We start from the raw sequence: 27,856 nt of genomic DNA, 5'->3' as shown, positions 1-27,856 counted from the left end.
AGAGGGTGGAGCTCATTTGCATATACACTCCAGATTTAGCTGGCCAGTTAGATATTTAGCAAAATATTTAGCATTGCTAAAAACAAAATACGTAAAAGCTTCCATCAAGGGTTTATATTTTATTTTATTTTTTCCTTGTTCCCCTTCAGTGCCACTACAGTGAACAGAAGTGAGGTGCCCCAACACGTAGCGCACATGTTTGAATTTCTTTAATATCCGGCAAGTAACTTCCATTTATAAACCTGGTTTATATCAAGTCTTTAAGAAATCACATTGGTGGTTTTATGGTATTGTGGTAGAGTGTGGGAAGACACGAGACAGACACCAAGTTCAACTATGAAATGCCAGCACAGGCGCCCAGATTTATTAGGGGGAGCTTAGTTGGCAGGTGTTTCCTTTTTAGTTCGGGGCACTCTACCAAAAATGGTATTGTGCCCCGTCTTCATACAACACACGCAGATGTGTAACCCAAAGAAACAATAAGCGAAAAGGTGAAAGAAAACAGTAAAACAAAATACTTTAAGGAAAAACTACAAAATAAAGTCTGCAGATTTTTCCGCGTCTCATTGCTCCCTCTAGTGGTGGGAGACCCAAGGAACAGGTACTATTCTGTACCCTCTCATACACTGTGGGACGGCTCAGTCCCACTAAAACTCGCTAACTAAAAAGTAGTAGTAAATAACCTGTGTGGCTTGCTTGCACCCCGGGTCTGTAAGCTTCACGCTGAATTGCCACTTCGTCTCTCCGAGTCGCTGCTCCAAAGCTTCCAATTCACAGGATTCTGCCATGAAGTCACGCTCCACTGTGTTTCCTGTATGAGACAGAGAGGATACAAAACAGCGCACTTTTTATTAATTCATTCACCGCGTGTAGTCCCACCCCCCAGCCAATGACAGAACGTAGCCCGATTTCCTCACAGCTGAGTCCTGTCAACAAAACATTGTCTGACAGTGTGGGAATACATAGAGAATACGAACCCCCTACAGGCTACGGACAGTCAGTCCAAATCCCTCCCCTCTCAAAATATATTACCGGTAATTAACTTCCATTTATAAACCCGGTTTATATCAAGTCTTTAAGAAATCACACTGGTGGTTTTCTGGTATAAAATAAAAAGTGCATTGCTTAGATGTTATTAAACTCGACTGTGTTTGACTCGATCGCATCGTCAGCGCGGAAAACAAAGCCTGGATCTGCAGCTGTGCTGTGAGCTGCATGCAGCTGAGAGAGAGAGAGAGAGATGTAAATACTAGTTTATTAAATATTGTGTTTAAAATAGATACCTTTTCGGTACAGACTGTTGAGTATGCAAGGTATACCGATATTAAAGTACGTGTTACTTATATAAAGAACATCAAATATGAAGGCTGTGTGTTTGTATCCTAATGTCCTAAAGTGAAGCCGGACTATTTTTGTAAATACAGATTGTGTTTGGAATTAAAATGCAAACGAAGTCTAACAATGAGTTTACATGGACTATGTTAACTTACATATCTGTAGTATACGTTTCTTTTTCTAATTTTGAGGTGGATAATGTAAATGAACGGTCCGAATAAGCGGCTGTCCCAATTAAACGCGAGGCAGTTGAGACGACCTGAGTCGTACTCTCGTGTACTGTCCTCTGTACACCCACCATGAACTGGGAGCAGTGCAGGTTTTTATACAGGTGACCATCTCCCGATTAGCAACAATTTAAACAATTAATTAATTCAGGAGATGGTCACCTTCTCCACAGTTTGCTGCAGGCTCTGGGTCCTTCTGAAGAAATGGGATGGAGACCCTGTGCATCCTGTTACTGAAGTGAAACTGCTAGAGAGTATCATGGGAAGTGTAGTTTTTCTGGTTGTGAATATGTAGGCGTTCACAATGACCCTTACCTTGTGGGTTTAATTTCATGAAACTTTCCTGGAGTATATAGTCTATAAGTAAGAGCACTGTGATGTGTAATAATAATGATAAACAGACAGACGAGTCTTTGAATATTTAGTGACTCCAGTGTGTAACGTGGTATGAATTTAAGATTTCTCTTGTGTGTTGGTACAGCGATGCAGACGGAGCGTGCAAAGAGGATGGACTCTGCAGGAGAAGAAGCGTCCCTGAATTCACCTGAGCTGCCCTGGAACCAGTAAGACCCCCGATCCAGTATTGTACTCCAGGGTCTCGTCCTGCTCTCTGCGCTGAGTTTGATGCGTCACTTTCTCCTTTTCTTGTCTTCTGTTCTGTGTCATTTTTCTACTCTGTGTATCTATGTGGAGTGGAGGGTGGGGTCTGTGTCTGTCTGTCTGTGTGTGTTTATAACCTTGGTACTCCCTGTGTGGGGGGGTCTCTGTCCCTGTGTGTACGGCTCTGTGTATGTGTGTTGGGGGGGTCTCTGTCCCTGTGTGTGTGTTGTAACCCTGGTGCTCTGTGTGTGTGTGTGTCGGGGGGGGGGGGGGGGGGGCTGTGTCTGCCTGTCTGTGTGTCTGTGTCTCTGTCTGTTTCTGAACCCTGGTGTGTGTTTTTGAACTTTTTGCTCTTCTCCTGTTCAGGCTCTATTTGAAGAGAAGGACCGAGTCCAGGATCCTGTTCAGGAGGAGAGTGTGCTTCACTGGCCCTGCTGCTGCTGCTTTTACTGTGGTATTGGCAATCCTCATACTGGCTGCTGGCAGTGTGAGCAGCGACAGTGAGTTTGTGAAAGTCTCACGCTCAATGAACTGTACTGAGGGGCAGGACTGTATCCTGAGCTGCTCTTTCGACTACACAGCTGGAGGCTGGGATGAGAAGTCAGCTGTGATCTGGAGAAGAGCAGAAACGGACCACATCGTTCATGGTTACTATAACAACAGGGACCAGCTTAACAATCAGCTCCCTCAGTATGTGAGCAGGACCAGCCTGTTTGATTCTGAGCTGCAGCGCGGGAACGCTTCACTGCTGCTGAGAAGAGTCAGGGAGGGAGATGCTGGAGAATACAAGTGCTCTGTTAATGCTCCCAGACTGCATGGGTTGGGCCTGACTGAGGTAGTCGTGGTTCCGGCTCAACCCACAACAGCACCAGCTCATGTGACAGTCCCGAGCTCAGTGAAGTGTACTGAGGGGCAGGACTGTATCCTGAGCTGCACCTTCTACTACACAGCCTGGGATGAGACGTCAGGTGTGATCTGGAGAAGAGCAGAAACGGACCACATTGTTCACAGTTACTATAAGAATACAGACCAGCTTGCCCATCAGCTCCCTCAGTATGTGAACAGGACCAGCCTGTTTGATTCTGAGCTGCAGCGCGGGAACGCTTCACTGCTGCTGAGGAGAGTCAGGGAGGAAGATGCTGGAAAATACGAGTGCTCTGTTTACACTCCTAGACTGTCCGGGTCGGGCCTGACTGAGGTAGTCGTGGTTCCGGCTCAACGACACGCCTGGTGGGTTTCAGGAGCAGTTCTTCTTTGTGTGATTGCAGGGCTCTGTGTCGGTCTGTGGCTCTATAAAAGACGCGCAGGTCACAGGTGAAAGTCCAACAAGGCTTCTAGTCCAGCACAGGCAGTGTTGTTATCAGAGGTGATCGAGGAGCCCAGTGAAGTCAGACCGCTTCCATGCACTGCTCAGTATACCCAGTTTAATACAAGCTCCCAAAACTAAATAGTCACTTTCAATTAGGAAACGTGATCAGTGTTGAAGAGAAATTTTAAAAATCACATTGTTTCCGAGTCAATTGCACTATAATCTGTACTCTCGTTGTCTTTGCACAATATTGGAACAATCCAGCAAAGAGATACAGTAGTTTATTCAACATGACATTAACCTCTTCAGCTCCAGGATGCACATCAAAGGAAAGAGCACTTGCAGTACCACGCCCTGCCTGCGCACGTCAAGGTTTGCCGTCTGTTCTCTGGGGTTTTTATTTTCAATCTGATCTCTTTGTATTCATGCTCTGAGGCAGGGTTAGTGTGTGTGTTTTGAAGTCGGGGAGGAGAGATGGAAATCATCAGGTGACTTTATTATCCAGTTGTGTTCCGTGCACAAATCCCTCTCTATCTGTGAAGACATTGACAAGAGCTGGAGACGATCAACGATCTCAAGTATATACAGAGTATTTCATGGTATTATTTCTGCAGTTTTGCTTGTCTACCTTTATTTTATATTCGTATTTGATTGCAAACTCCAGAAATGTGGCGGCCTGTTACATTATACGAAGTATGTATTGTCAGTGAATTTTTTTTTCTTATGTGAAAACCACATAATAAACACAACTCAAGAAAGAAATCTATATAAAAAATCAGAATCAATTCTACAATCATCCTCTTGAACCTTCTTTTTATTATTTTGTATTTGTTTTGTATTATTATTATTATTATTATTATTATTATTATTATTATTATTATTATTATCATTATTATTATTATTATTATTATTATTATTATTATGATTCATGATTGTAGCGGGTGCTGCTGATTTTATTATATTCAATGAACATTAGGGCTTGATTTGTTAAAATACCCTGTTTTAGATGCTTAATTAGCGTTGCTGATCAACACCATCAACAGGTGCTGTGGATTGGGAGATTACGAAATGATTAGCTTACCTTTAAAAGTGCCATAGCGTTTGTCATTTCAGAGTAGCGCACACTTTCCACTGAGCTGTTTTCCCGGGTGTCTGTCTGATGTTTGTTTGATGAGTGGAGATAGATCAGTTACATTATCTGTTTTTCCCAGCGTGATTCATTGTTATTTTGAATTATTTTTAATCATGACTTTAATTTTAGTTCCGGTATTTGTAGGGCGGGCCATGATAAAGATGTTTGAATCCAGACTCGCCTGAGGTAATGTGATTGATTGTTTAAAGGTACGTGTAGGGTGGGTTTATGTATTGTGTAGGTTACAGCCTGTCTGAGGTAATGTGATTGATTGTTTAAAGGTTCGTGTAGGGTGGGTTTATGAACCGTGTAGGTTACAGCCTGCCTGAGGTAATGTGATTTTATAAATATTTCTATTGTACAATGGTAGTAGCGTGCTTTTGGGGAGATTCTGACTTTTGTTCTTTATTTTCATAGGATAAAGAACCCTCCCCACTGTTTTTCTTAGATAGTGTCAATATGGGTTATTTTTTATATAACTTTAGCAACGCTTTCAAACCAATTGATAGTTATTTGAGATCATATTGCACACGACTGATTCGCCATTTGCGTATCACATACTTTATATCCAAACTAAGCCTTTTGGGGATTTTTCTGTGGAGGTGGTGCACTTCCTGTTATTTGTTTGTTTATTAAGCAGACGCCTTTATCCAAGGCGACTTACAGAGACTAGGGTGTGTGAACTATGCATCAGTTGCAGAGTCACTTACAACTACGTCTCACCAGAAAGACAGAGCACAAGGAGGTGAAGTGACTTGCTCTGGGTCACACAATGAGTCAGTGGCTGAGGTGAGATTTGAACCGGGGACCTTCTGGTTACAAGCCCTTTTCTTTAACCACTGGACCACACAGCCTCCTTTCACTGCAGGGTGTTTTATTTTGGATGTTTTGGTATTTGCTTGAGCACTGTGTGTTGTGTTATTCTTGATTCAGGATAGTGATAGAGTCACTGCAGGGTGTTTTATTTTGGATGTTTTGGTATTTGCTTGAGCACTGTGTGTTGTGTTATTCTTGATTCAGGATAGTGATAGAGTCACTGCAGGGTGTTTTATTCTGGATGTTTTGTGGGGTGCAATCATCCATATTTACTCAAACGTTTATATTGCTAATATTTCATGTATTATGCTACTATCATGTATTATGCACTTTCCACTGTATTTAATGTATTATGCATTTTTTTTAACTGTATATCATGTATTATGTATTTCTCTGTATTTAAAGTGTTATGGATTTTCTTGTTACTGCATCTTGTAAAGCGCTTTGTGATGGTGGTCCACTATGAAAGGCGCTATATAAAATAAAGATTGATAGATATTTTGTGAGCTCAATTTAATGATTGCTATTTTGAGGCTTAACTGACAGCCCTAATATATAAAATCAGTGCCTATAGAAAGTCTACACCCCCTTGAACTTTTTTCACATTTTGTTGTGTCAGTGCCTCAATTTCATGCATGTAAATGAGGATTTTTTCCCCACTTATCTACACACCATACTCCACACTTAATGAGTTTTTATTGAGAAAAAAATTATATATTAAATATACAAAACTGAAAATCATAATTTGATAAGTCCTCCACCCCCCTGAGTTAATACTTGGTGGAAGCACCTTTGGCAGCAATTACAGCTGTGAGTCTGTTGGGACAGGTCTCTACCAACTTTGCACACCTAGATTTGGCAATATTTGACCATTCTTCTTTACAAAACTGTTTAAACTCTGTGAAGTTCCTTGGGGAGCGTTGATGGACAGCAATCTTCAAGTCATGCCACACATTTTCGATTGGATTTAGGTCGGGGCTCTGACTGGGCCACTCAAGGACATTTACCTTTTTGTTCCTTAGCCACTCCAGTGTAGCTTTGGCTGTGTGCTTTGGGTCGTTGTCATGCCGAAAGGTAGGTGAACTTCCGTCCTAGTTTCAGCTTTCTTGCAGAAGGCAGCAGGTTTTCATCAAGGACTTCTCTGTACTTTGCTCCATTCATTTTCCCTTCTATCCCAACAAGTGCCCCAGTCCCTGCCGATGAGAAACATCCCCATAACATGATGCTGCCACCACCATGCTTCACAGTAGATATGGTGTTCTTTGGATGATGTGCTGTGTTGGGTTTGCGCCAAACATAACGCTTTGCATTTAGGCTAAAAAGTTCAATTTTAGTTTCGTCAGACCACAAAACCTTTTGCAACAGGGCTGCAAAATCTCCTGAGTGCTTTTTTTGCATTCTTCAAACGGGATTCAAGGTGGGCTTTCTTCTTGCCACCCTACCATACTGCCAGATTTGTGGAGTGCTTGGGATATTGTTGTCACATGCACACTTTGACCAGTTTTGGCCATAAGCCTGTAGCTCTTGCAAAGTTGCCATTGGCCTCTTGGTAGCCTCTCTGATCAGTCTCCTTCTCGCTCGGTCATCCAGTTTGGAGGGACAGCCTGATCTTGGTGGGGCCATACACCTTCCATTTCTTAATAATTATCTTGACCGTGCTCCAAGGGATATTCAAGGCCTTTGATATTTTTTTATACCCATCCATATATTACATATATACATATATTTATATATATACAATATATATATATAATCTCCCGTCCCAGGCTGTTCGACTGGGCTGGCCCAATGGTCCAATTAATGGGGGGATAGAAACTTGAGCGACGCGGGCCGGCCCACTGGTCAATCTCTCCCCCCCGGCCCTTTGGTCCATTCCTCCCTGTGTGAAGCGGCTACAGCCCTTAACCCCGCCCCCTTCACACACACACACTGACAGTGACATAGCCACAAGACGTTGATGTAGATAGCTATCAAGGGAAGTTCGCTTCAATTTTGGAAAACATCATGGAAAAGCAACACAGTAAAAAACGCAAAGGTGGGGCTGAAGAGTTACGGGAGAAAAAAGTAAAGCCCCTTGAGTCAGATGCAGCCAAATGTAGGAAGTTATCCGACTTATTCGGTAGTAGTGCTCCTAGTAGTGCCAATGCCAACAGCGTGCATGTAGTAGTCCATGCCGAGGAGGATGCTGCAGCCCCGGTTCAAACTAGAGTAGCAGCAGAAGAAGGAGACAGCGACAGCATAGCCGATGATGATTGTGAGTCCAGCACAAGCAAAGTCAGAGCAGCGGCTGCATCCGAAGAGGTAGGCAATGTGGAGCCAGGGCAGGGAGGGAGACAGATAACACAACATCAGTATTGTGCTAGCTAACTAGATAAACTAACTGTACCAGTAACATGATTCCAGCCAGACAGTTTGTTAGTTAATGTACATGCCAGCCATATCAGTCATTTCAAGCCCTATTCATCAACTTTTGTTGAATAGGAACTACACCATATATGATATTTCATATTTTTACTATGTACTTGAGCTTGTGTCCTCAAACGTGAGTACACCTCAGGATTTATAACCATTTTTCCCAGAAAGGTGAGATTTTAAACTTTCTTGGAGTATGCAGCATTACTAGTTATTGTAATAACTTCCTAACTTAAATAACTTCCTGTTCATTTAAAGATATCTGTAATTCATTTGAATATATCTTCAAATAACAACCTGTTCATTTTGAGAAATCTCTAAAACATTTAGAGATATCTCTAAATAACTTCCTGCTCATTTGAAGATATCTTTAAATGGACAGGAAGTCCATTGAAAACATAGAGCATTTTCACAGGAAGTCATTTCGAGATATCTTGAAATGGCTTCCTGTTGATTTGAAGATATCTTCAAATGATTTAGAGATATCTCTAAATGAACAGGAAGTTATTTGAAGATATCTTCAAATGATTTAGAGATATCTCGAAATGAACTGGAAGCTATTTGAAGATATCTTCAAATGATTTAAAGATATCTCTAAATGAACAGGAAGTTATTTGAAGATATCTTCAAATGATTTACAGATATCTTTAAATGAATAGGACGTTATTTAGAGATATCTCTAAATAATTTAAAGATATCTGAAAAGTATTTAAAGATATCTTAAAATGATTTAAAGACATCTAAAATGCATTTTAGATATCTTATTTAAAGCTCCATTTAAAGATATCTGTAAATCATTTTGAGATATCGCTAAATGTATTTTAGATATCTTAAAATGATTTAGAGATATCTCTAAATATTTGAAGATATCTTCAAATATCTAGAGATATCTTCAAATACTTAGAGATATCTGAAAATAATTTAGAGATATCTTCAAATATTTGAGATATCTATAAATGAATTAGAGATATCTCTAAATGATAATTTGGCTTGCCATACACTCCCAGGTTTAATGAAATATACTGTAGTTTGAAGTCTATAGGCTTACTTAATGAATTCCCATTAAGATTGGTGTTTGATTCCTTCCTCTAATGATTATTCCCTCGCGTGTACTCTACTGCTGTAAACAACGCATGCGCAGGCTCGCCGCTGGATCAGTCATGTCACTCACTGACAACTTCAAATCTGACAGACAAGTATAGACTTGGGACGCTCATTTTGTCATGTTTTTATAAGATTCTAAAAGTTACCACATACGCCAAGAAAACATCATAGAATATTATCTTTTTACAACATACGTAAATGAAACAGAATATATTTGTTTTAGCTTGATTGATTTCTCTGTTACAAAGAGATAGATAGATAGATAGATAGCTTTAAACTGCCGTCTGTCTTGTGTTTGCAGTTGCAAGCTTCTGTCTTGTTTGTCCTATAGTAACCCCTGTTCACTTTCAGCTGCAAAACTATGCAGCTGACGTGTGCGTGTGCCTTTACCTGATATTCCAAAAAAAAAAAAAAAAAAAAAAAGGTTTGGGTGGTGTGATGATGGCGTGACTATGACATCACTGCACATGAGTCTGCCGGGGACTGCTGTTTCAAAAGTGATGTGTTTCACATTTGTGAAGCAAGGCAAGGTTTGGTGGCCACATCTCCTAAAGAGACTGTTACAGAGCTGGCTTTAAAAACAATTACTAGAGGACAAGTTGATCATAGGAATTTAAGAAGATAACTGCACTCGGACCACTCTACCAAGGACGCACTGTAAGAGGCTTTTTAAAAATACTGTTACATTAACACTGTAATGATTTGTATTCACTTTAAGTCTTTACATGAAAGTGCTTCACAAACTACTAATGTAAGGTCATTATTATCATATTATTGTGCTTTAAAATATTTAAAAGCGCGCCATGTGGTTGCTAAAACGTGATATATAGTGAAACTAAACTCTTACTAAACTGTACACGATGCGGTTGAACTGCAGAACAAAATGCCTAGTTTCCAGAGAAGATAAGGTTACAGAATTGCACACAGCGCGGTCTGCAGTACACACAGATGCAGCAGCACATTTCACTGAGAGTTTAAACACGACACCATCGCGGCTGCATTTGTTTTTTATATAAATAATTAAATAAAATCTAAAACTGTAAAGATTCAACTTTTAGAAATGTATATTATCTACAACACAAGAACTTGGTTTGACATTACGCAGCGAATTAACGCTTTTCAGGGTTTAAGCTTATATAAATTGATATAAGTGAACAGAAGAGAGGTGCTCCAACACGTAGCGCACATATTTGAATTTCTTTTATATTACCGGTAAGTAACTTCCATTTATAAACCCGGTTTATATCAAGTCTTTAAGAAATCACAATGGTGGTTTTTTGGTATAAAATAAAAAGTGTATTGCTTAGATGTTATTAAACTCGACTGTGTTTGACTCGATCGCATCGACAGCGCGGAAAACAAAGCCTGGATCTGCAGCTGTGCTGTGAGCTGCATGCAGCTTGGAGAGAGAGAGAGAGAGAGAGATGTAAATACTAGATTATTAAATATTGTGTTTAAAATAGATACCTTTTCGGAACAGACTGTTAAGTATGCAAGTTATACCGATATTAAAGTGCGTGTTACTTATATAAAGAACATCAAATATGAAGGCTGTGTGTATCTAATGTCCTAATGTGAAGCCAGACTATTTTTGTAAATACAGATTGTGTTTGGAATTAAAATGCAAACGAAGTCTAACAATGAGTTTACATGGCCTATGTTAACTTACATATCTGCAGTATACGTTTCTTTTTCTAATGTCTAAACATCGGCAATTTTGAGGTGGGATCATGTAAATGAACGCTCCGAATAAGCGGCTGTCCCAATTAAACGAGAGGCAGTTGAGACGACCCGAGTCACGCTTTTTTTTAATGAAAAAAACCCTCACAAGCAGCAACCTCGCAGTGAGAATCTGACTTGCTTCCAGAAATTCATGCGACTTTAACTGTAATCTAAAACAAGCAATAAGATGTTACAGGTGTCATTAGGACAAGTTCGTAATACCGGGGTAGCAACACCGTGGAAATGCAGACAAGGAAGCCAGACAATACATTTTGAAAGGAATTAAATTAAAACAATCAGATTAAAATATACTAAAAATGGCCAAGCACATATATTAAACATAGAAACGAAATATTGGTCGCAATAACAATAAGTTGGATCGATAGCAGCAGTATTCACAATGATTATCACAATTCAAATATAGATTTAGCTACAGCAATAGCAAGTGTATGTGATTTATTGAATTATATTGTTGTGATTTTTAGAATGTTTTATTTATTTTTTATTTTTTTCACGATGTGGTGTTGGAATGATTAATTTAAGCACGTTATTGATGTATTGATTTATTTTGTTTTTACGTTTTCGTACACACGCTGTGTTACCTGTTCCTATGGCAACGTCACCGGTGTCTGCCGCTTGAAATCACTGTTTGGATCGCAGGTGTGGACAATAATTTAATCAGCTGTTCACTATAAAGAGGGGAAAAAAAGAGGATATAGAGATACGCAGTTCAGAAAATGAGGTCAGAAAACGAAGTTAGAACGAGGTGGAACGAAAAGAAAGAGGAAGAAACAAGATAGGGAGAAAGCAGAATGCGGGGATAGAGAAAAGAACAACACGAATATAAGACTAAAGAAAGCAAGGAGATCGAAGTGTTGCAGGTAGCGGCACGGGACCAGGATGTAAGGAATTTGGGGTGGTGTTGGCAGTAGTACGGGACACTTGGTGTACTGGGAATGAGACTAAAGAGAAATCGGGACGTGAGGAGTTGAAGACGACCAGCTGAGCGGCGTTGGTTGGAGAGAAGTGAAAAGCATGAACACTTTGAGAGAGAGAGCTGCCCGAGACGCTGGATTGGGAGTTGTGGGTCGTCATCCATCAGCTAAGTGTTTTGTTGTGGTGCATTATGCTTGAACTGCAGTAGTCACACACCTTCTCATTGAGCTATTGTTACTTTTTATTATAACTTATCAGCGGAGTCTTTTCCCTGTTCCCTGCCTTATATTACAGCCAGAATTAAACTGATGCAGGGCTGTATTTTACTGCTACAAATGCTGGTAGATTATACTTGGCTGCTACACTAGACAATGCTGCTAAATTGTATCTGCTGCTAAAATTATATAACGCTGCTAGACTGTATCTGTTGCTAAACTACATAAAGCTGCTAGGTTGTATATGCTGCTAGGTTATATCTGTTAGATTATACTGTGTATTTATATATAGATTTAGATATATGTGTATTGATATATGGTTATAGATATGCGTTTGTGATTAATTTTAATTAGTAGTTTGCTTAATAGTAATTTCTCTGGTTTTATTATACTATTTTAATTTGTTGTATAAATTAGCAGATGAATTGAAATGTCTTGAAGTGCACTGATCTTTTGCTTTATTTTTATCAGGAAACCTGTGTCGTGTGCAATATCTTATTTTAAATCGAGACTGGAGGCCCTGCTCTGTTGCAGATTGAAACGTTCTTTCTCCACTCAATTGACTCTGGGGAAGGCTTGGTGTTGTTAGTCTGTTGGCTTGGACTCGGTGGTGGAGTGGCGCCCCCTGTTGGGGAAAGGGATAATTGAGCAGTTTTGAAATTTGGGGTGGCAGGAGATTGGAACCACGTCCCCTACCGACAATCCAGCCAGGGCAAGTGCAATATTGAATAAGGACTGGTCATGCACATTATTTTACTGTTACTTTGACTTTTCCTGTTAGTGACGAGGTGTGCTATATTAATGCCAAGTTTTGACTATTTCCTGTTTTTAATAAAGAATTGCATATTGCTATTCCTCTGTGTTCTTTGATGTGGGCTAGTTACTGTCCCCCTTTGTTGATAATTCGAACCTGTGTCAATGAAACTAGAAGGTAATTATAATAGAACAGAATTCCTTATTTTCTTTAAACATAAGGTGGCGTAGTCTGGCTATTTATTTCGGGGGCACGACACACATAGCTATATCAATAACAGCAGTAGCTATCGCAACTTAAATATAGGTTCGGCTACAGCAATAACCAGCCAACTATATCAATATCAGTAACGTTGGAAATGGTTACAGCAACGAAGATAATGTAATTGTCTAACAGCAATCAATAAGAAAAGTTTATAAGAACAAAGCCGTCTTCTCTGTGTTCCACGGTAACATTAGCTGAGACTCGAGTAGGCTACAGCAGCTCTGGTTAGGGAGGGCCTTCACTGGAGACGGTTCTCTAAGAAAAACAAAAGTAAAACAAAATTCGCCTCTTCCCCTCTGTGCTCAATCCGCCTTGAACAGCGGACTCAGCGATCTCCCTCTGTTGCTTCCGGAGTTGGGTCTCTCAGCGGCAGCGACCTGCTGTACAATTCCCCTGGTCAGCTCGCTCAGGTGTGGGCCCGTCTTTGTTCCCTTAGTTCTTTATTACTTTCTGGTTTACTTTCCTTTCCTTTCGTTTCTGCCTCCTCGCATTTCACTCCTCTGTATTTGTGTCTCCACAGCTCCGCGTTCCCACGTCTCTGTCCCTGCAGCTCTCTCCTCTCTCAATCTGTCTGTCTCTTAAAACCCTTTAGTTAATTAAAAAAAATAAGACGACCCACGTGCGGAATGAGCTTCAAAAGCGACACATTAATGGTCAATTAGGTGGAGAGGCAGTCCTGGCAAGTGCCGCGATTGAAAATTAGTGAAAATAAACAAAAGCAAAACACACAATGAATCATAAATCGTGCAGTGGAAATACAAAATCATATCGTGATTTAAAAATAAAAACACAAGCACACATGTATATAAACACAAAATAAAATTATAATAAAGTGTAAATGCACACCTGCAACAAACGCAGCCTCCCCGGGAACTGCGGTCAATGTTGATTCCTGTATGTACAGCAACTATACTGCTGGAGAATTGGGAGGTATGACACAGGCTTGGAAACAAAGTAAAATATATACAGTTCACCTTTCTGAATGACCCGTCCCCCGTCATTCTATTACTTACTTGATTGAGCTATTTTTGAAGTCCTGGGCGGCATTTTAGCTGTGATTGGGCTACACCAAATCTGGCAACACTGCTTCCTCAGAATCGGTGCAACACACCGGCTGTGCGAGCAGTGCAGACACGCGTGGAAGGTAAAGTGTTTGAAAGTTGTTTTTATTGTTTGCAAGGGGAATGCTTTGTCTCGTTATATTTATTAATGTATGTGTTTATTTATTCATTTATTTCTGTCTTTATCTTGCCTTTCATTCTTGCGGCAGTCTGGCTTTGAAGAGTGATAATTACGGCTTATGTTTTTCGGTGTAATCTCGTTTCCAATAGAAATGTAGGAATGTGCTGCGACTACTAGTTGGGGCGGGTTTAAAGTATTCAGAACGAATGATGATGCAAGTCAGAAAGGCTTTATTTTTTAATGGTTATAGGGTAAATTCAGCGTGAATTGATTAACCATTTCCACAGTTTTTTCCGGTGCTATGATGAATCCTGTACCCCCTTGATATCGTGTATCCCCGAGCAAGCACCAACATTTCGCGCTTGCGCAGATCTCTCTAGATTTGGAGCACGCGCATATTTCTTTAATAGACGTCCGTCTGAATGTGTGAACGCGCGGGGTGCGGTGTGTGTTGTCGTGAACGCGCATTTTCTCCGCTATTGTTGTGTGTGTGTGACCGTGAACGCGCATTTTCTCCGCTATTGTTGTGTGTGTGACCGTGAACGCGCATTTTCTCCGCTATTGTTGTGTGTGTGACCGTGAACGCGCATTTTCTCCGCTATTGCTGTGTGTGTGGCCGTGAACGCGCATTTTCTCCGCTATTGCTGTGTGTGTGGCCGTGAACGCGCATTTTCTCCGCTATTGCTGTGCTTACAAAAACAGTAGTAATGTTGCTCAACTACCCGAGCTACTTCGAGTTTTATTTCACGATGTATTTATTTTAATAATGCAAACATACAATTTAAAACACACTAAGTAGCATATAATAATATTTTATCACCAAGTTATAAAAGAAAAATGAATCGACCATAGAAATTAAAAAGGAATCATACTAAAAAGCTGCAGTGCTGTAAATGTTAAGAAATTCATTATTTGGGAAAAATACAAATTGTAAAGCAGTAAGAAATAAAGAAATGCTGCGATATTAAATCATGTTTTGTTTTTCACAGCACCAGAGAAGCTGAAATATTTCGTATCCCCAGCCTTAAAGATTTTCTGAACGTAATAGGATTTTCTAATACTATACCAGATGAGTTCAGGGGGTCCAGTTATGGTCATACAGGTCATTTGTATTCTCTAGGGGTACCTGTTATAAAAAGCCTGCAGCTCTCTAGATCAGGGTGGGTGTTGTAGGAGCGAGAGCGAGAGCGTGAAAATGAAACTAAATTTATAACATACAGGAACAGTGACAGCGACTGCCCAGCCTGACCTGTATGGTTTATTTATTATTTATTGTTGATTTTGTGTGCGAGATTTGTGTTTGTTTACTCTTTTATTTTGCTCGGTGAGCACAGTGTTTATTTTTGTTTAAATATGTTAATATTTTATTTTTGTTTGCTTTAAATAAAACGGCGCCACTGCACCGTACCTTTTGTTTTTGTTGTGCCTTCTTCTGGTCTGACGTCACCACTAGCGATTCCTGTCACAAGGGGGATCAGTCTATTATAGGATAATGAGTGACAAGCATCCCTGTGAACAGTTTCCAAATGGTGGTAAGAATTATATATATATAATATATACATAATTTAAAGTAGCGGACTGGCCATCTGCGGGCCCGATACAATATATATATATATATATATATATATATATATATATATATATATATATATATATATATATATATATATCCCGGCCCAGGCTGTTCGACTGGGCCGGCCCAATGGTCCAATTAATGGGGGGGCTAGAAAGTTGAGTGACGCGGACTGGCCCACTGGTCCATCTCTCCCCCCCCCCGGCCCTTTGGTCCATTCCTCCCTGTGTGAAGCGGCTGCAGCCCTTAATCCCGCCCCCTTCACACACACACACACTGACAGTGACATAGCCACGAGACATTGATGTAGATAGCTATCAAGGGAAGTCCTCTTCAATTTTGGAAAACATCATGGAAAAGCAACACAGTAAAAAACGCAAAGGTGGGGCTGAAGAATTACGGGAGAAAAAAGTAAAGCCCCTTGAGTCAGATGCAGCCAAATCTAGGAAGTTATCCGACTTATTCGGTAGTAGGGCTGCTAGTAGTGCCAATGCCAACAGCGTGCGTGTAGTCGTCCATGCCGAGGAGGATGCTGCAGCCCCGGTTCAAACTAGAGTAGCAGCAGAAGAAGGAGACAGCGACAGCATAGCCGACGACGATTGTGAGTCCAGCACAAGCAAAGTCAGAGCAGCGGCTGCATCCGAAGAGGTAGGCAATGGGGAGCCAGGGCAGGGAGGGAGACAGATAACACAACATCAGTATTGTGCTAGCTAACTAGACAAACTAACTGTACCAGTAACATGATTCCAGCCAGGCAGTTTGTTAGTTAATGTACATGCCAGCCATATCAGTCATTTCAAGACCTATTCCTCAACTTTTGTTGAATAGGAACTACACCATATATGATATTTCATATTATTACTATGTAATTGAGCTTGTGTCCTCAAACATGAGTACACCTCAGCAATTTATAACTATTTTTCCCAGAAAGGTGAGATTTTAATCTTTCTTTGAGTATGCAGCATTACTAGTTATTGTGTATGACCCTCTCATGATAAATAATTACTTTTTGGTATGTCTATTTAGGCGGAAATCTGGATTTTTACATTTCATTCAACAGGTTAATGTTCGTTTGAAGCCCCATTCATTCATTTGATCAAATGGTGGGGCTGCTGCTGTGTTTTTGTATTTTGTCAAAATATTGGGCCTTTATAATTAATTAGTTTATTCATGAATTCATATCCAGGTTGAGGTTGATGATAGGCCCAGTTCAGCTGCAGTGGAAGAGAGAGTCAGGGAGAGCCAGGATGCCAGCCCAACTTTTGATTATTTCAAGAGACCCAAGTCAGATGACCTAAACATGTTTTTTAGTTTCCACCCTCAACAGAAATCAAAAAACCCTGTGGTGCAGAAGGTTTTCTGTTTTAAAGATGGCACCAATCGAAAGTGGCTGTCATACAGTGAAGAAAGCCATGCTTTATACTGTTCAATGTGTATGGCATTTGCCAAGCCCAGCGACAGCAGTATTTTCATGAGTGGAATGACAGATTGGAAACATATTCACCAAAGAGTAGAGGAGCATGAGAAGAGCCACATGCACAGAAGTAGTGCTGAGGGAATGTTTTAAGGGCCTCCAAAGCAGATATTGAAAATCTGCTCAGTGGCAGTCAGATGCCTGCTCATAGAGAGCAGGTTCGCAAGAGGAGGGAATCATGACAATTCAGTATGTGTTCTGTAGAACTCTTATAACAGTGTACAGAGTGTGTGTGTGTTCTGTAGCACTCTGAAAATAGTATTGCATTAGTGTACAACAATAGCTGTGATGCAGCTAGGTGGTGGTATTAGGGGCTGGTGTGTGAACGTGCGTGCGTCGGCAGGGCGGGGCAGTGGAGTATCCGCGGGCCGGTTGTGGTGGGCCGGTCTGGGTCAAAGTCCAGGGCCGTTTTTTAGTCCCAGTCCGTCCCTGATTACAATGTATGTGACATAAATATAAGACATTTAAGTAGACAATACATTAATAATACATTCGTCAACTTCAGTTCAATTACACCAAATGCAACCATAATAAAAACGTATGTTAAAAATAAAAAAAAAACAATTTCAACCAACCCCTGCTCTGAAGTTTACATGTTAGTGTCCTTTCAGTTCAGTTATTCTCACTCCCAGGATTAATAAAATATACTGTAGTTTGAAGTCTATAGGCTTACTAAATGAATTCCCATTAAGATTGGTGTTTGATTCCTTCCTCTAATAATTATTCCCTCGCGTGTACTCTACTGCTGTAAAAAACGCATGAGCAGGCTCGCCGCTGGATCAGTCATGTGACTCACTGACAACTTCAAATCTGACAGGCAAGTAGACTTGGGACGCTCAGTTTGTCACGTTTTTATAAGATTCTAAAAGTTATCACATACGCCTAGAAAACATCATAGATATTATCTTTTTACAACATACGTAAATGAAACCGAATATATTTGTTTTAGCTTGATTGATTTCTCTGTTACAAAGAGATAGATAGATAGATAGATAGATAGCTTTAAACTGCCGTCTGTCTTGTGTTTCCAGTTGCAAGCTTCTGTCTTGTTTGTCCTATAGTAACCCCTGTTCACTTTCAGCTGCAAAACTATGCAGTTGAGGTGGGCGTGTGCCTTTACCTGATATTCCAAAAAAAAAAAAAAAAGGTTTGGGTGGTGTGATGATGGCGTGACTATGACATCACTGCACATGAGTCTGCCGGGGACTGCTGTTTCAAAAGTGATGTGTTTCACATTTGTGAAGCAAGGCAAGGTCTGGTGGCCACATCTCCTAAAGAGAGTGCTACACAGCTGGCTTTAAAACCACTTACTAGAGGACAAGTTGATCATAGGAATTTAAGAAGATAACTGCACTCGGACCACTCTACCAAGGACGCACTGTAAGAGGCTTTATAAAAATACTGTTACATTATCACTGTAATGATGTGTTTTCACTTTAAGTCTTTACATGAAAGTGCTTCTCAATCTAATAACGGAAGGTCATTATTATCATATTATTGTGCTTTAAAAATATTTAAAAGCACGCCATGTATTGTTAAAACGTGATATATAGTGAAACTAAACTCTTACTAAACTGTACACGATCTGCATATATGATTTGATTATTTTAACATACTGTCCTTTATGCAGTTAGTAGAGTTTTCCATTTGGTGATTTAAATGTTATTGAACACATGTATATTCTTGCTTGTCTCGGGGTCTTTGGAGTTGGGTTTATATTAATATATTATTTTCCAGTTTATATTGATTGTGATGGATTTTGTATCTGACATATTACAGTGAACAAACTATCATGCACAAATGAAGAGTTAGAATTATATTCAAAATGGAAAAGGCATTTCGTAGGTGCGGCTGAACTGCAGAACAAAATGCCTAGTTTCCAGAGAAGATAAGGTTGCAGAATTGCACACAGCGCGGTCTGCAGTACACACAGATGCAGCAGCACATTTCACTGAGAGTTTAAACCCGACACCATCGCTGCTGCATTTGTTTTAAAATAAATAATTAAATAAAATCTAAAACTGTAAAGATTCAACTTTTAGAAATGTGTATTATCTGCAACACAAGAACAACTTGGTTTGACATTACGCAGCGAATTAACGCTTTTCAGGGTTTAAGCTTCTATAAATTGATGTAAGTGAACAGAAGTGAGGTGCCCCAACACGTAGCGCACATATTTGAATCTCATTTATATTACCGGGAAGTAACTTCCATTTATAAACCCGGTTTATATCAAGTCTTTAAGAAATCACATTGGTAGTTTTATTGTATAAAATAAAAAGTGCATTGCTTAGATGTTATTAAACTCGACTGTGTTTGACTCGATCGCATTCGACAGCGCGGAAAACAAAGCCTGGATCTGCAGCTGTGCTGTGAGCTGCATGCAGCTTGGAGAGAGAGAGAGAGATGTAAATACTAGTTTATTAAATATTGTGTTTAAAATAGATACCTTTTCGGAACAGACTGTTAAGTATGCAAGGTATACCGATATTAAAGTCCGTGTTACTTATATAAAGAACATCAAATATGTAAGCTGTGTGTATCTAATGTCCTAAAGTGAAGCCAGACTATTTTTGTAAACATAGATTGTGTTTGGAATTAAAATGCAAACGAAGTCTAACAATGAGTTTACATGGACTATGTTAACTTACATATCTGCAGTATACGGTTCTTTTTCTAATGTCTAAACATCGGCAATTCTGAGGTGGGATAATGTAAATGAACGCTCCGAATAAGCGGCTGTCCCAATTAAACGAGAGGCAGTTGAGACGACCCGAGTCACGCTTTTTTGACTCGCATCCTTTACCACAGATATCCGAAGCATTGGACAGCTTGGCAGGGGCATGCTGGTTTAGTTCCAGGGACCTTTCAAGTGGTTATTGGCAGGTCGAGCTGGCATCAGAAGACAGAGAAAAGACCACATTTACCACTGGCAGTGGCTTATACCATTTTAAAGTAATGCCCATGGGACTGACCAATGCTCCACCCACTTTCCAATGTTTAATGGAGCTTGTGCTCCGTGGTCTTCACTGGAAGATCTGTCTCATCTATTTGGATGATGTCTTGGTTTTTAGCAAAACCTTTCCTGAACACCTGCAGAGTCTGGAAGATGTCTTTCTTCGATTTCGCAAGGCAGGACTAAAACTGAAGGCTAGCAAATGTCAGCTGGCACAGGACAAAGTCTCTTTCCTGGGACATGTAATCTCAAAGGATGGTCTCAGATCTGACTCCAGGAAGCTGGATAAAGTGAAAGACTGGCCAATACCAAGAACACCTACTGAGGTGAGAGCTTTTGTGGGTCTCTGTTCTTATTATAGGAGATTTGTTAAAAACTTTGCACAAAAGGCAGCACCACTGCATTCCCTCACTCAGAAGGGAGTTGTTTTTAAATGGACTCCTGAAAGTGACGATGCATTCTTCTCTCTGAAGCTTGCTTTAACTGAACCTCTGGGCAATAGTCTGGTCTTTACGGCACTTTAAGCACTTTCTGGCTGGCAGCTCATTTAAAATTGTCACAGACCACAAACCATTGCTGAGTCTCAAGAAAAGTCCTGTTGACGTTGATCCCACAGGAAGAAGAGGACTTTGGATTTTAGAATTGGATGTGTATGACTGTGTAATTATACACAGAGAGGGAGCTCGGCATGCCAATGCTGATGCTTTATCAAGGAGACCAGACAACTCTGAGTAGTAAGGCAGTACAGTGTTTACTTGTCACCACTCAGAATTTGAATGTGTCTTCTGCAGTCACACAAAGCAGTTTATCCTCTGAATCACTCAATGAACAGTCTGTTCCTTTAAGACAAACATGTGAAGACTTAGCAATAGACCTAGAGGAACTGAAGCAGAAACAACAAGCAGATGTCATCCTGAGAACTGTAATGAGATGGAAAGAAATTGACCTACTGCAAGACAAATCAAACGTTCACCATCAGCTCTGAAGAAGCTCTGGTATGAGTTTCCTTGTCTGACCCTTCAAAGTGGAATCCTCTGCTGAAAAGTTAAAACCGTCCTCCAGAAGACCTATACTTACCAACTGGTCCTTCCTGAATCACTTATTCATACAGCTCTTACTTACCTGCATGGAAATGTGTTTAGTGGACATTTAGGGACTGAACGAACGTTGCAAAGAGCTAGGAAAATCTGCTATTGGCCTTATATGTCACGTGACATTTATAAGTTCTGTATAGAATGTTTACCCTGTCAAACTCGCAGTGCTCCAACACCAAAAGCTAGAGCACCTCTGCAGTCTATTGTGGTGTATTGTCCGTTTCAAAAAATCGCTGCAGACCTCACAGAGTTACCAGTCACTTCTCAAGGCAACAGGTGTGTTCTTGTTGTAATGGATTATTTTACACGCTATGTGAATCTCTTTCCTTTAAAAGATCAGCGTGCAACAAGTGTAGCTCAATGTTTATTTGAAGAGTACATTCGTCAGCATGGCATAGACAGTTTGAGTCTGATCTAGTGAAGTAGCTGTGTAGCAAGTTGGGAATCGAAAAGACACGGACGTCACCTTACCACGCACAGTCAGATGGCATGGTGGAAAGACTGAACAGAACACTAAAAGATCAGCTAGCTAAGTACATCTACCAGAATGGAGGAGAGTGGGATAAATATCTCTCACAAGTGGAGCTTGCATACAATTCAAGTGTACATTCTAGTACCGGATACACTCCATTTTTCCTTGCTCACGGCCGCGAACCTCGTCTGCCTGTGGACGTTTTGTTAAATTGCAGTTCATTAAATTCTAAAGCAACTCCTGGCATACCTGCAGCATATGCCCAGGATGTCATTAACCGCCTGTCACATGCTTTTGAGATTGCAGCGCAGCAGTCTAAAGAGTCTAAACTACAGCAAAAGACTCATTACGATCAAAAGCTCGCTTTTCATCCATATGCCGAGGGTGATCTTGTGTTCCTTGATGATCCTGAGAAAAAATCAGAGAAAAAAACTCGCTCCCAGATGGAAAGGGCCGTATAAAGTTTTGAAGAGATTGGATAGAGAAGGTTGTCCTGGCGTGACTTATGAAATCACCGACCCCAAAGATCCACGAGCAAAATCATGGATTGTACATTACAATCGTCTGAAGGCATACAAAGGTCCTTGGTCTGACTTACTTACACATCCAGAAGTGTCTCGACGGCTGCCCCACAACCTGGACAAACCTGTCAGACCACCAGCTACACTCACTGCTTTGTCTGGAGCCTTGCCTTACCAACCACCAGCTCCAGCAAGCTCCAGGTTTCGCTCGATGCCCTCTCTCTTTTTTCCTTCTTTTGCAGGTCCTGTCCAAAGTGATGTGTTACCGGTTCCAGAAGTTGTACCAGAACCTGCTCCAGAACTTGAGTCACGCCCGGGTGTCGCCTGTCCTTCAAGCCCCAGAGATACACAAGGCATGGTGCACCAAGAGACTATGTCTGTTCACTTACCTCGACAACCTCAAATTCCTGATGCATTCCCTGTTGGACATACTCGTAGTGGTCATCACGTTAGGAAACCAGAGAAGTTTCGAGATTTTGTTGTTTCGTAGTATATACCTGTTTTCAGTATAATATATTTTACAGTATAGTAAAGAGTTCTGACTGATAGTTAAAAAGAAAAAAAAAAGTTCCTATTGCACTGCCTTAGTTATATATGTGGACATTGGTTATGTTACTTTAGAAATATATATGTACAAAAATGATTATTTTACAAAATTTGAAATATTGTATGTATATATTTAAGAAACGAGAACATTTCAAATAAAGCAGGGGAAGACTGTAACATTGGTTATGTTACTTTAGAAAAATATATGTACAAAATTATTATTTTACAAAATGTGAAATCCTGTATGTATATATTAGTTTGATTATACTGAGTCGCCGCTGTTTGTTTTGCTGCTTACCCGGAATATATTGTTGCAGTTGTGTTGGGGAGTCGGACAGTTTGGAGGGACACTCTGGAACATTCGAGATTGTTCTTGCTTGGGGTTTTTTGAACTGGTCTAGGCACGGAGCAGCAGTGCCCGATCGCTGTTTTATTATACAAGGTTTCGTATAGTGTTTGTATCTGCAACTCAGCCTTAAATAAACAAGTGCACGAAACAATAAACGTGTCCAGCGTCCTGTTTCGCAAGCTGAACCCGAAGAGACTGGTCTAAGGGCTTACATAAATGAACGGTCCGAATAAGCGGCTGCCCCAATTAAACGAGAGGCAGTTGAGACGACCCGAGACGACCCGAGACGACCCGAGTCAAGCTTTTTTGATTCTTAATGAAAAGAAAACGAATGAAATCACATCACATTATGATTAAATGATAAATACATCATTGAAAATACAAGTCAATGTTTTTATTATTCCTGAACAAAAAGAATCGCACCTGCAATGTTGACACAGCAACTTTCTTTGCAAGAGCAGCCTGAGAAACCACAGGAGACTCCTCCTCCTCCTCCTCCTCCTCCTTCAGGAGCTCAGCGTACTTTACTCAATGTACTCAAGTCACAGTGTAATCACACACTGCCTGCACAGCGCTGCACCACCTGTCTTGCTCTGAAAAGCGATCTCCATTCATCATTTGAAAATACTGCATCCCAATTAAACAAAGTGATGTCTCAATTAAACAACGTCATTTGCATTGGGAAGAACCGTCTCCCAGAGTTGTATCCCATTTCGGCTGCAATCCCAATTAGGCGGTGTGTGTGCAGCCAGGTTAGTTTATAATAAGCAGTGTTGGAGTGTATTCACAAGGGTTCAAAGTTGGTATGTTTGCTGTAGGCTCTGGGTCCTTCTGGAGAAATGGGAGGGAGACCCTGTGCATCCTGTAGCTGAAGTGAACCTGCATGAGAGGCTCATGGGAAGTGTAGTTTTTCTGGTTGTGAATCTGTAGGTGTTCACAATGGCACTTTCCTTGTGGGTTTAATTTCATGAAACTTTCCTGGAGTATATAGTCTATAACTAAGAGTGCTGTGATGTGTAATAATAATGATAAACAGACAGACGAGTCTTTGAATATTTAGTGACTCCAGTGTGTAACGTGGTATGAATTTAAGATTTCTCTTGTGTGTCGGTACAGAGATGCAGACGGAGCGTGCAAAGAGGATGGACTCTGCAGGAGAAGAAGCGTCCCTGAATTCACCTGAGCTGCCCTGGAACCAGTAAGACCCCCGATCCAGTATTGTACTCCAGGGTTTCTTTTCTCTTGGCTTCAATGTGTGCCCTTCTCGTCCTGCTCTCTGCGCTGAGTTTGATGCGTCACTTTCTCCTCTTCTTGTCTTCTGTTCTGTTTCAAGTTTCTGCTCGCTATTGAACTTGTTTCACTGGCACCGGATCACATCAGGCAGCCTGGGAGCAAACTGTCCCAGTGAGTGTCCGAGTCATAAATGTGCTGAACCCTGTGTGTGTGTGTTTATAACCCTGTGTTTGTGTGTTTATAACCCTGTGTGTGTGTTTATAACCCTGTGTGTGTGTGTTTATAACCCTGTGTGTGTGTTTATTACGCTGTGTTTGTGTTTATAACCCTGTTTGTGTGTGTGTTTATAACCCTGTGTGTGTTTATAATCCTGTCTGTGTTTATAACCCTGGTGCTCCCTGTGTGTGTGTCTCTCTCTCTCTCTCTGTCTGTCTGTCTGTCTGTCTGTCTCGTGTTTCTGAACTTTTTGCTCTTCTCCTATTCAGGCTCTATTTGAAGAGAAGGACCGAGTCCAGGATCCAGTTAAGGAGGAGAGTGTGCTTCACTGGCCCTGCTGCTGCTGCTGTTACCGGGGTATTGGCAATCCTCATACTGGCTGCTGGCAGTGTGAGCAGCGACAGTGAGTTTGTGACAGTCCCGAGCTCAGTGAAGTGTACTGAGGGGCAGGACTGTATCCTGAGCTGCACCTTCAACTACACAGCTGGAGGCTGGGATGAGAAGTCAGGTGTGATTTGGAGAAGAGCAGAAACGGACCACATCGTTCACGGTTTCTATAACAACAGGGACCAGCTTGCCGATCAGCTCCCTCTGTATGTGAACAGGACCAGCCTGTTTGATTCTGAGCTGCAGCGCGGGAACGCTTCACTGCTGCTGAGGAGAGTCAGGGAGGGAGACGCTGGGAAATACACGTGCTTCGTTAAGGGTACTAGACTGTCTGGGTCAGGCCTGACTGAGGTAGTCGTGGTTCCGGCTCCACCCACAACAGCACCAGCTCATGTGACAGTCCCGAGCTCTGACCGACTCCACTGGTGGGGTTTAGGAGCAGTTCTTTGTGTGATTTCGTGTCTCTGTGTCGGTCTGTGGCTCTATAAAAAACACGCAGGTTGCTGCTGGAAGTCCAACAAGGCTTCTAGTCCAGCACAGGCAGTGTGGTGGGGGGGGAAACACAACTCAGGAAAGAAATCTATATTAAAAAAATCTGAATCAATTCCACAATCATCTTCTTTAGCGGAGTTTGAAATTCACCTTTGTGAATATTAATAGAAATTTGTTGAAGTCTTTATATCCAGGCTGTGGATTCCTGGCCACTGTCTCACCAAGCTGTTCCTGCTTTACCCTGGGATTGAGAAGGATCATTTCTCCGAGCTGCCTTTCCATTTGGAAATGGTTTTTGTTGGAAGGATTTTTCCAAACCCAGGTGGTTCTGCGGCTGCGCCGCTTCCTGAACGCTGGGTGAGATCTGGGTGCTCAGATTTATTTGTATTTTTTTTATTATTTGTTTTTTTTCTGATTTATTTTAGCCCACAGAGGGCGCTGTTGTCTGTGGCCTGGCTACCACCTATGGTACACAATATGGTGCAGGTGCTCAAAGAATAATGAAAACGAAAAGGCAAAAAGAAAAAGGGAAAATAAAACACAGTAATGAAAACTACAAAATAAAGGTGCTGCACTCCAGCGGGTTTTCCTCAATTGTCGCTACCCGTACGTCCCGGGTCTCCGTCCTACACTCTGCTGTTCCCTCAGCTATTTCTAGACACTATCGGGGTCTGCCCGAGGATTCCCCGCTCTCTCTCTCTGTTTCTTTAGTTTCTTCTCTTTGAGTTTTTGTTGTTTTCTGTCCCGTCCGTCCACAGTCTTGCTGAGCAGCGTGACCGCTTGCTCATTGTTAGGTCTAAAGGGGCAGATCTGAGGAAACACCAAAGTATTAATGTATAGGTCCAGCAAGCCCCGCCTCCCAGCCACTCAGAGAGCAGGAAAGCCCACACACCCTCTTCACCGCATCTCTGTGTCCCTGCCATGACTGACAGACAGGTCCCACGGGACTGCCGCCTCTTCCTACAGCACTGTGCATACGTCAGACGGTCGGTCCAGGTCTCCCCTGTTACAGCATTGAAAATGGATAACTGCAAAGCATACGACATGGTTTATTTAGATTTCCAGAAAGCTTTTGACAAAGTCCCGCATAAAAGATTAATTCTCAAACTGAACGCAGTAGGGATTCAAGGAAATGCATGCACATGGATTAGGGAGTGGTTAACAGGTAGAAAACAGAAAGTACTGATTAGAGGAGAAACCTCGAAATGGAGTGAGGTAACCAGTGGTGTACCACAGGGATCAGTATTAGGTCCTCTGCTATTCCTAATCTACATTAATGATTTAGACTCTGATATAGTAAGCAAACTCGTTAAATTTGCAGACGACACAAAAATAGGAGGAGTGGCAGGCACTGTTGAAGCAGCAAAGGTCATTCAAAATGATCTAGACAGCATTCAAAATTGGGCAGACACATGGCAAATGAAATTTATTAGAGAAAAGTGTAAAGTATTGCATGCAGGCAATAAAAATGTGCATTATAAATATCATATGGGAGATAGTGAAATTGAAGAAGGGAACTATGAAAAAGACCTAGGAGTTTATGTTGACTCAGAAATGTCTTCATCTAGACAATGTGGGGAAGCTATAAAAAAGGCTAACAAGATGCTTGAATATATTGTTAGAAGTGTTGAATTTAAATCAAGGGAAGTAATGTTAAAACTCTACAATGCATTAGTAAGACCTCACCTAGAATATTGTGTTCAGTTCTGGTCACCTCGTTACAAAAAGGATATTGCTGCTCTAGAAAGAGTGCAAAGAAGAGCAACCAGAATTATCCCGGGTTTAAAAGGCATGTCGTATGCAGACAGGCTAAAAGAATTGAATCTATTCAGTCTTGAACAAAGAAGACTACGCGGCGATCTGATTCAAACATTCAAAATCCTAAAAAGGTATAGACAATGTCAACCCGGGGGACTTCTTTGACTTGAAAAAAGAAAAAAGGACCAGGGGTCATAAATGGAGATTAGATAAAGGGGCATTCAGAACAGAAAATAGGAGGCATTTTTTTACACAGAGAATTGTGAGGGTCTGGAACCAACTCCCCAGTAATGTTGTTGAAGCTGACACCCTGGGATCCTTCAAGAAGCTGCTTGATGAGATTCTGGGATTAATAAGCTACTAACAACCAAACGAGCAAGATGGGCTGAATGGCCTCCTCTCGTTTGTAAACTTTCTTATGTTCTTATGTTCTTATAAAAAAACTTGAATATTTCTATTATGTATATAAAAATTTATTTTACTGTATACATTTTGCTAACTAATATATATGTTTTGTTCATACAAAAGTAAAATTGAAAAAAAGATCAATCTTTTGTGCCTGTCTTGCTTTATTGAATATGACTATCTAGGGTTAATAAAACTGTGTGACAGGAATGACCGAGGGTCTGACGTCAGGCAGAAGCAGGAAGGGAAAAATAAAACTGACACCGGGGAAGTACTGCAGTTCAAAAGAAAGAATCGGCTGGCTGCCGTTTTTATTAATAACAAAAATAAAATAAATATTTAAACAAAAGAACACTTGCGCTCACAGAGCAA

General features: G+C 40.9%; 4 protein-coding genes across 6 annotated transcripts in view; 3 read left to right on the top strand and 1 right to left on the bottom strand.

Moving 5' to 3' along the window:
• LOC131709686 (butyrophilin-like protein 1) overlaps positions 1–5,662 on the top strand; it is a 69,366-nt gene extending 63,704 nt beyond the window's left edge. Inside the window, exon 3 of the transcript XR_009311572.1 lies at positions 4,790–5,662. The gene's annotated coding sequence lies outside the window, so the exon portion shown is untranslated. The remainder of the gene's footprint in view (positions 1–4,789) is intronic.
• Positions 1–27,856, bottom strand: part of LOC117398800 (uncharacterized) — a 121,476-nt gene that overhangs the window by 30,629 nt on the left and 62,991 nt on the right. The gene's annotated exons all lie outside the window — the stretch shown is intronic.
• Positions 2,051–4,791, top strand: LOC131709681 (CD276 antigen homolog). The gene is made up of 2 exons (XM_059012338.1): positions 2,051–2,125; positions 2,529–4,791. The coding sequence occupies exons 1-2, from the start codon at positions 2,070–2,072 to the stop codon at positions 3,478–3,480; spliced, it is 1,008 nt and encodes a 335-aa protein (XP_058868321.1). The 5' UTR covers positions 2,051–2,069; the 3' UTR covers positions 3,481–4,791.
• LOC131709688 (CD276 antigen-like) lies at positions 9,455–26,329 on the top strand. Of its 2 annotated transcripts, none has more exons than XM_059012358.1 (3): positions 9,455–10,147; positions 24,110–24,191; positions 24,712–26,329. In XM_059012358.1, exons 2-3 carry the CDS (start codon positions 24,112–24,114, stop codon positions 25,484–25,486), a joined length of 855 nt encoding a protein of 284 aa, XP_058868341.1. In that variant the 5' UTR covers positions 9,455–10,147; positions 24,110–24,111; the 3' UTR covers positions 25,487–26,329. The 2 variants fall into 2 exon arrangements, with proteins under 2 accessions (XP_058868341.1, XP_058868340.1); XM_059012357.1 differs by lacking the exon at positions 9,455–10,147 and adding an exon at positions 18,293–18,435.

Source organism: Acipenser ruthenus, chromosome 44 (assembly GCF_902713425.1).
Source record: "Acipenser ruthenus chromosome 44, fAciRut3.2 maternal haplotype, whole genome shotgun sequence".
NCBI classification, from domain to species: Eukaryota; Metazoa; Chordata; class Actinopteri; order Acipenseriformes; family Acipenseridae; genus Acipenser; species Acipenser ruthenus.
The sequence above is the reverse complement of the archived record's forward strand: the minus strand, read 5'-3'. Positions and strand labels throughout refer to the sequence as shown.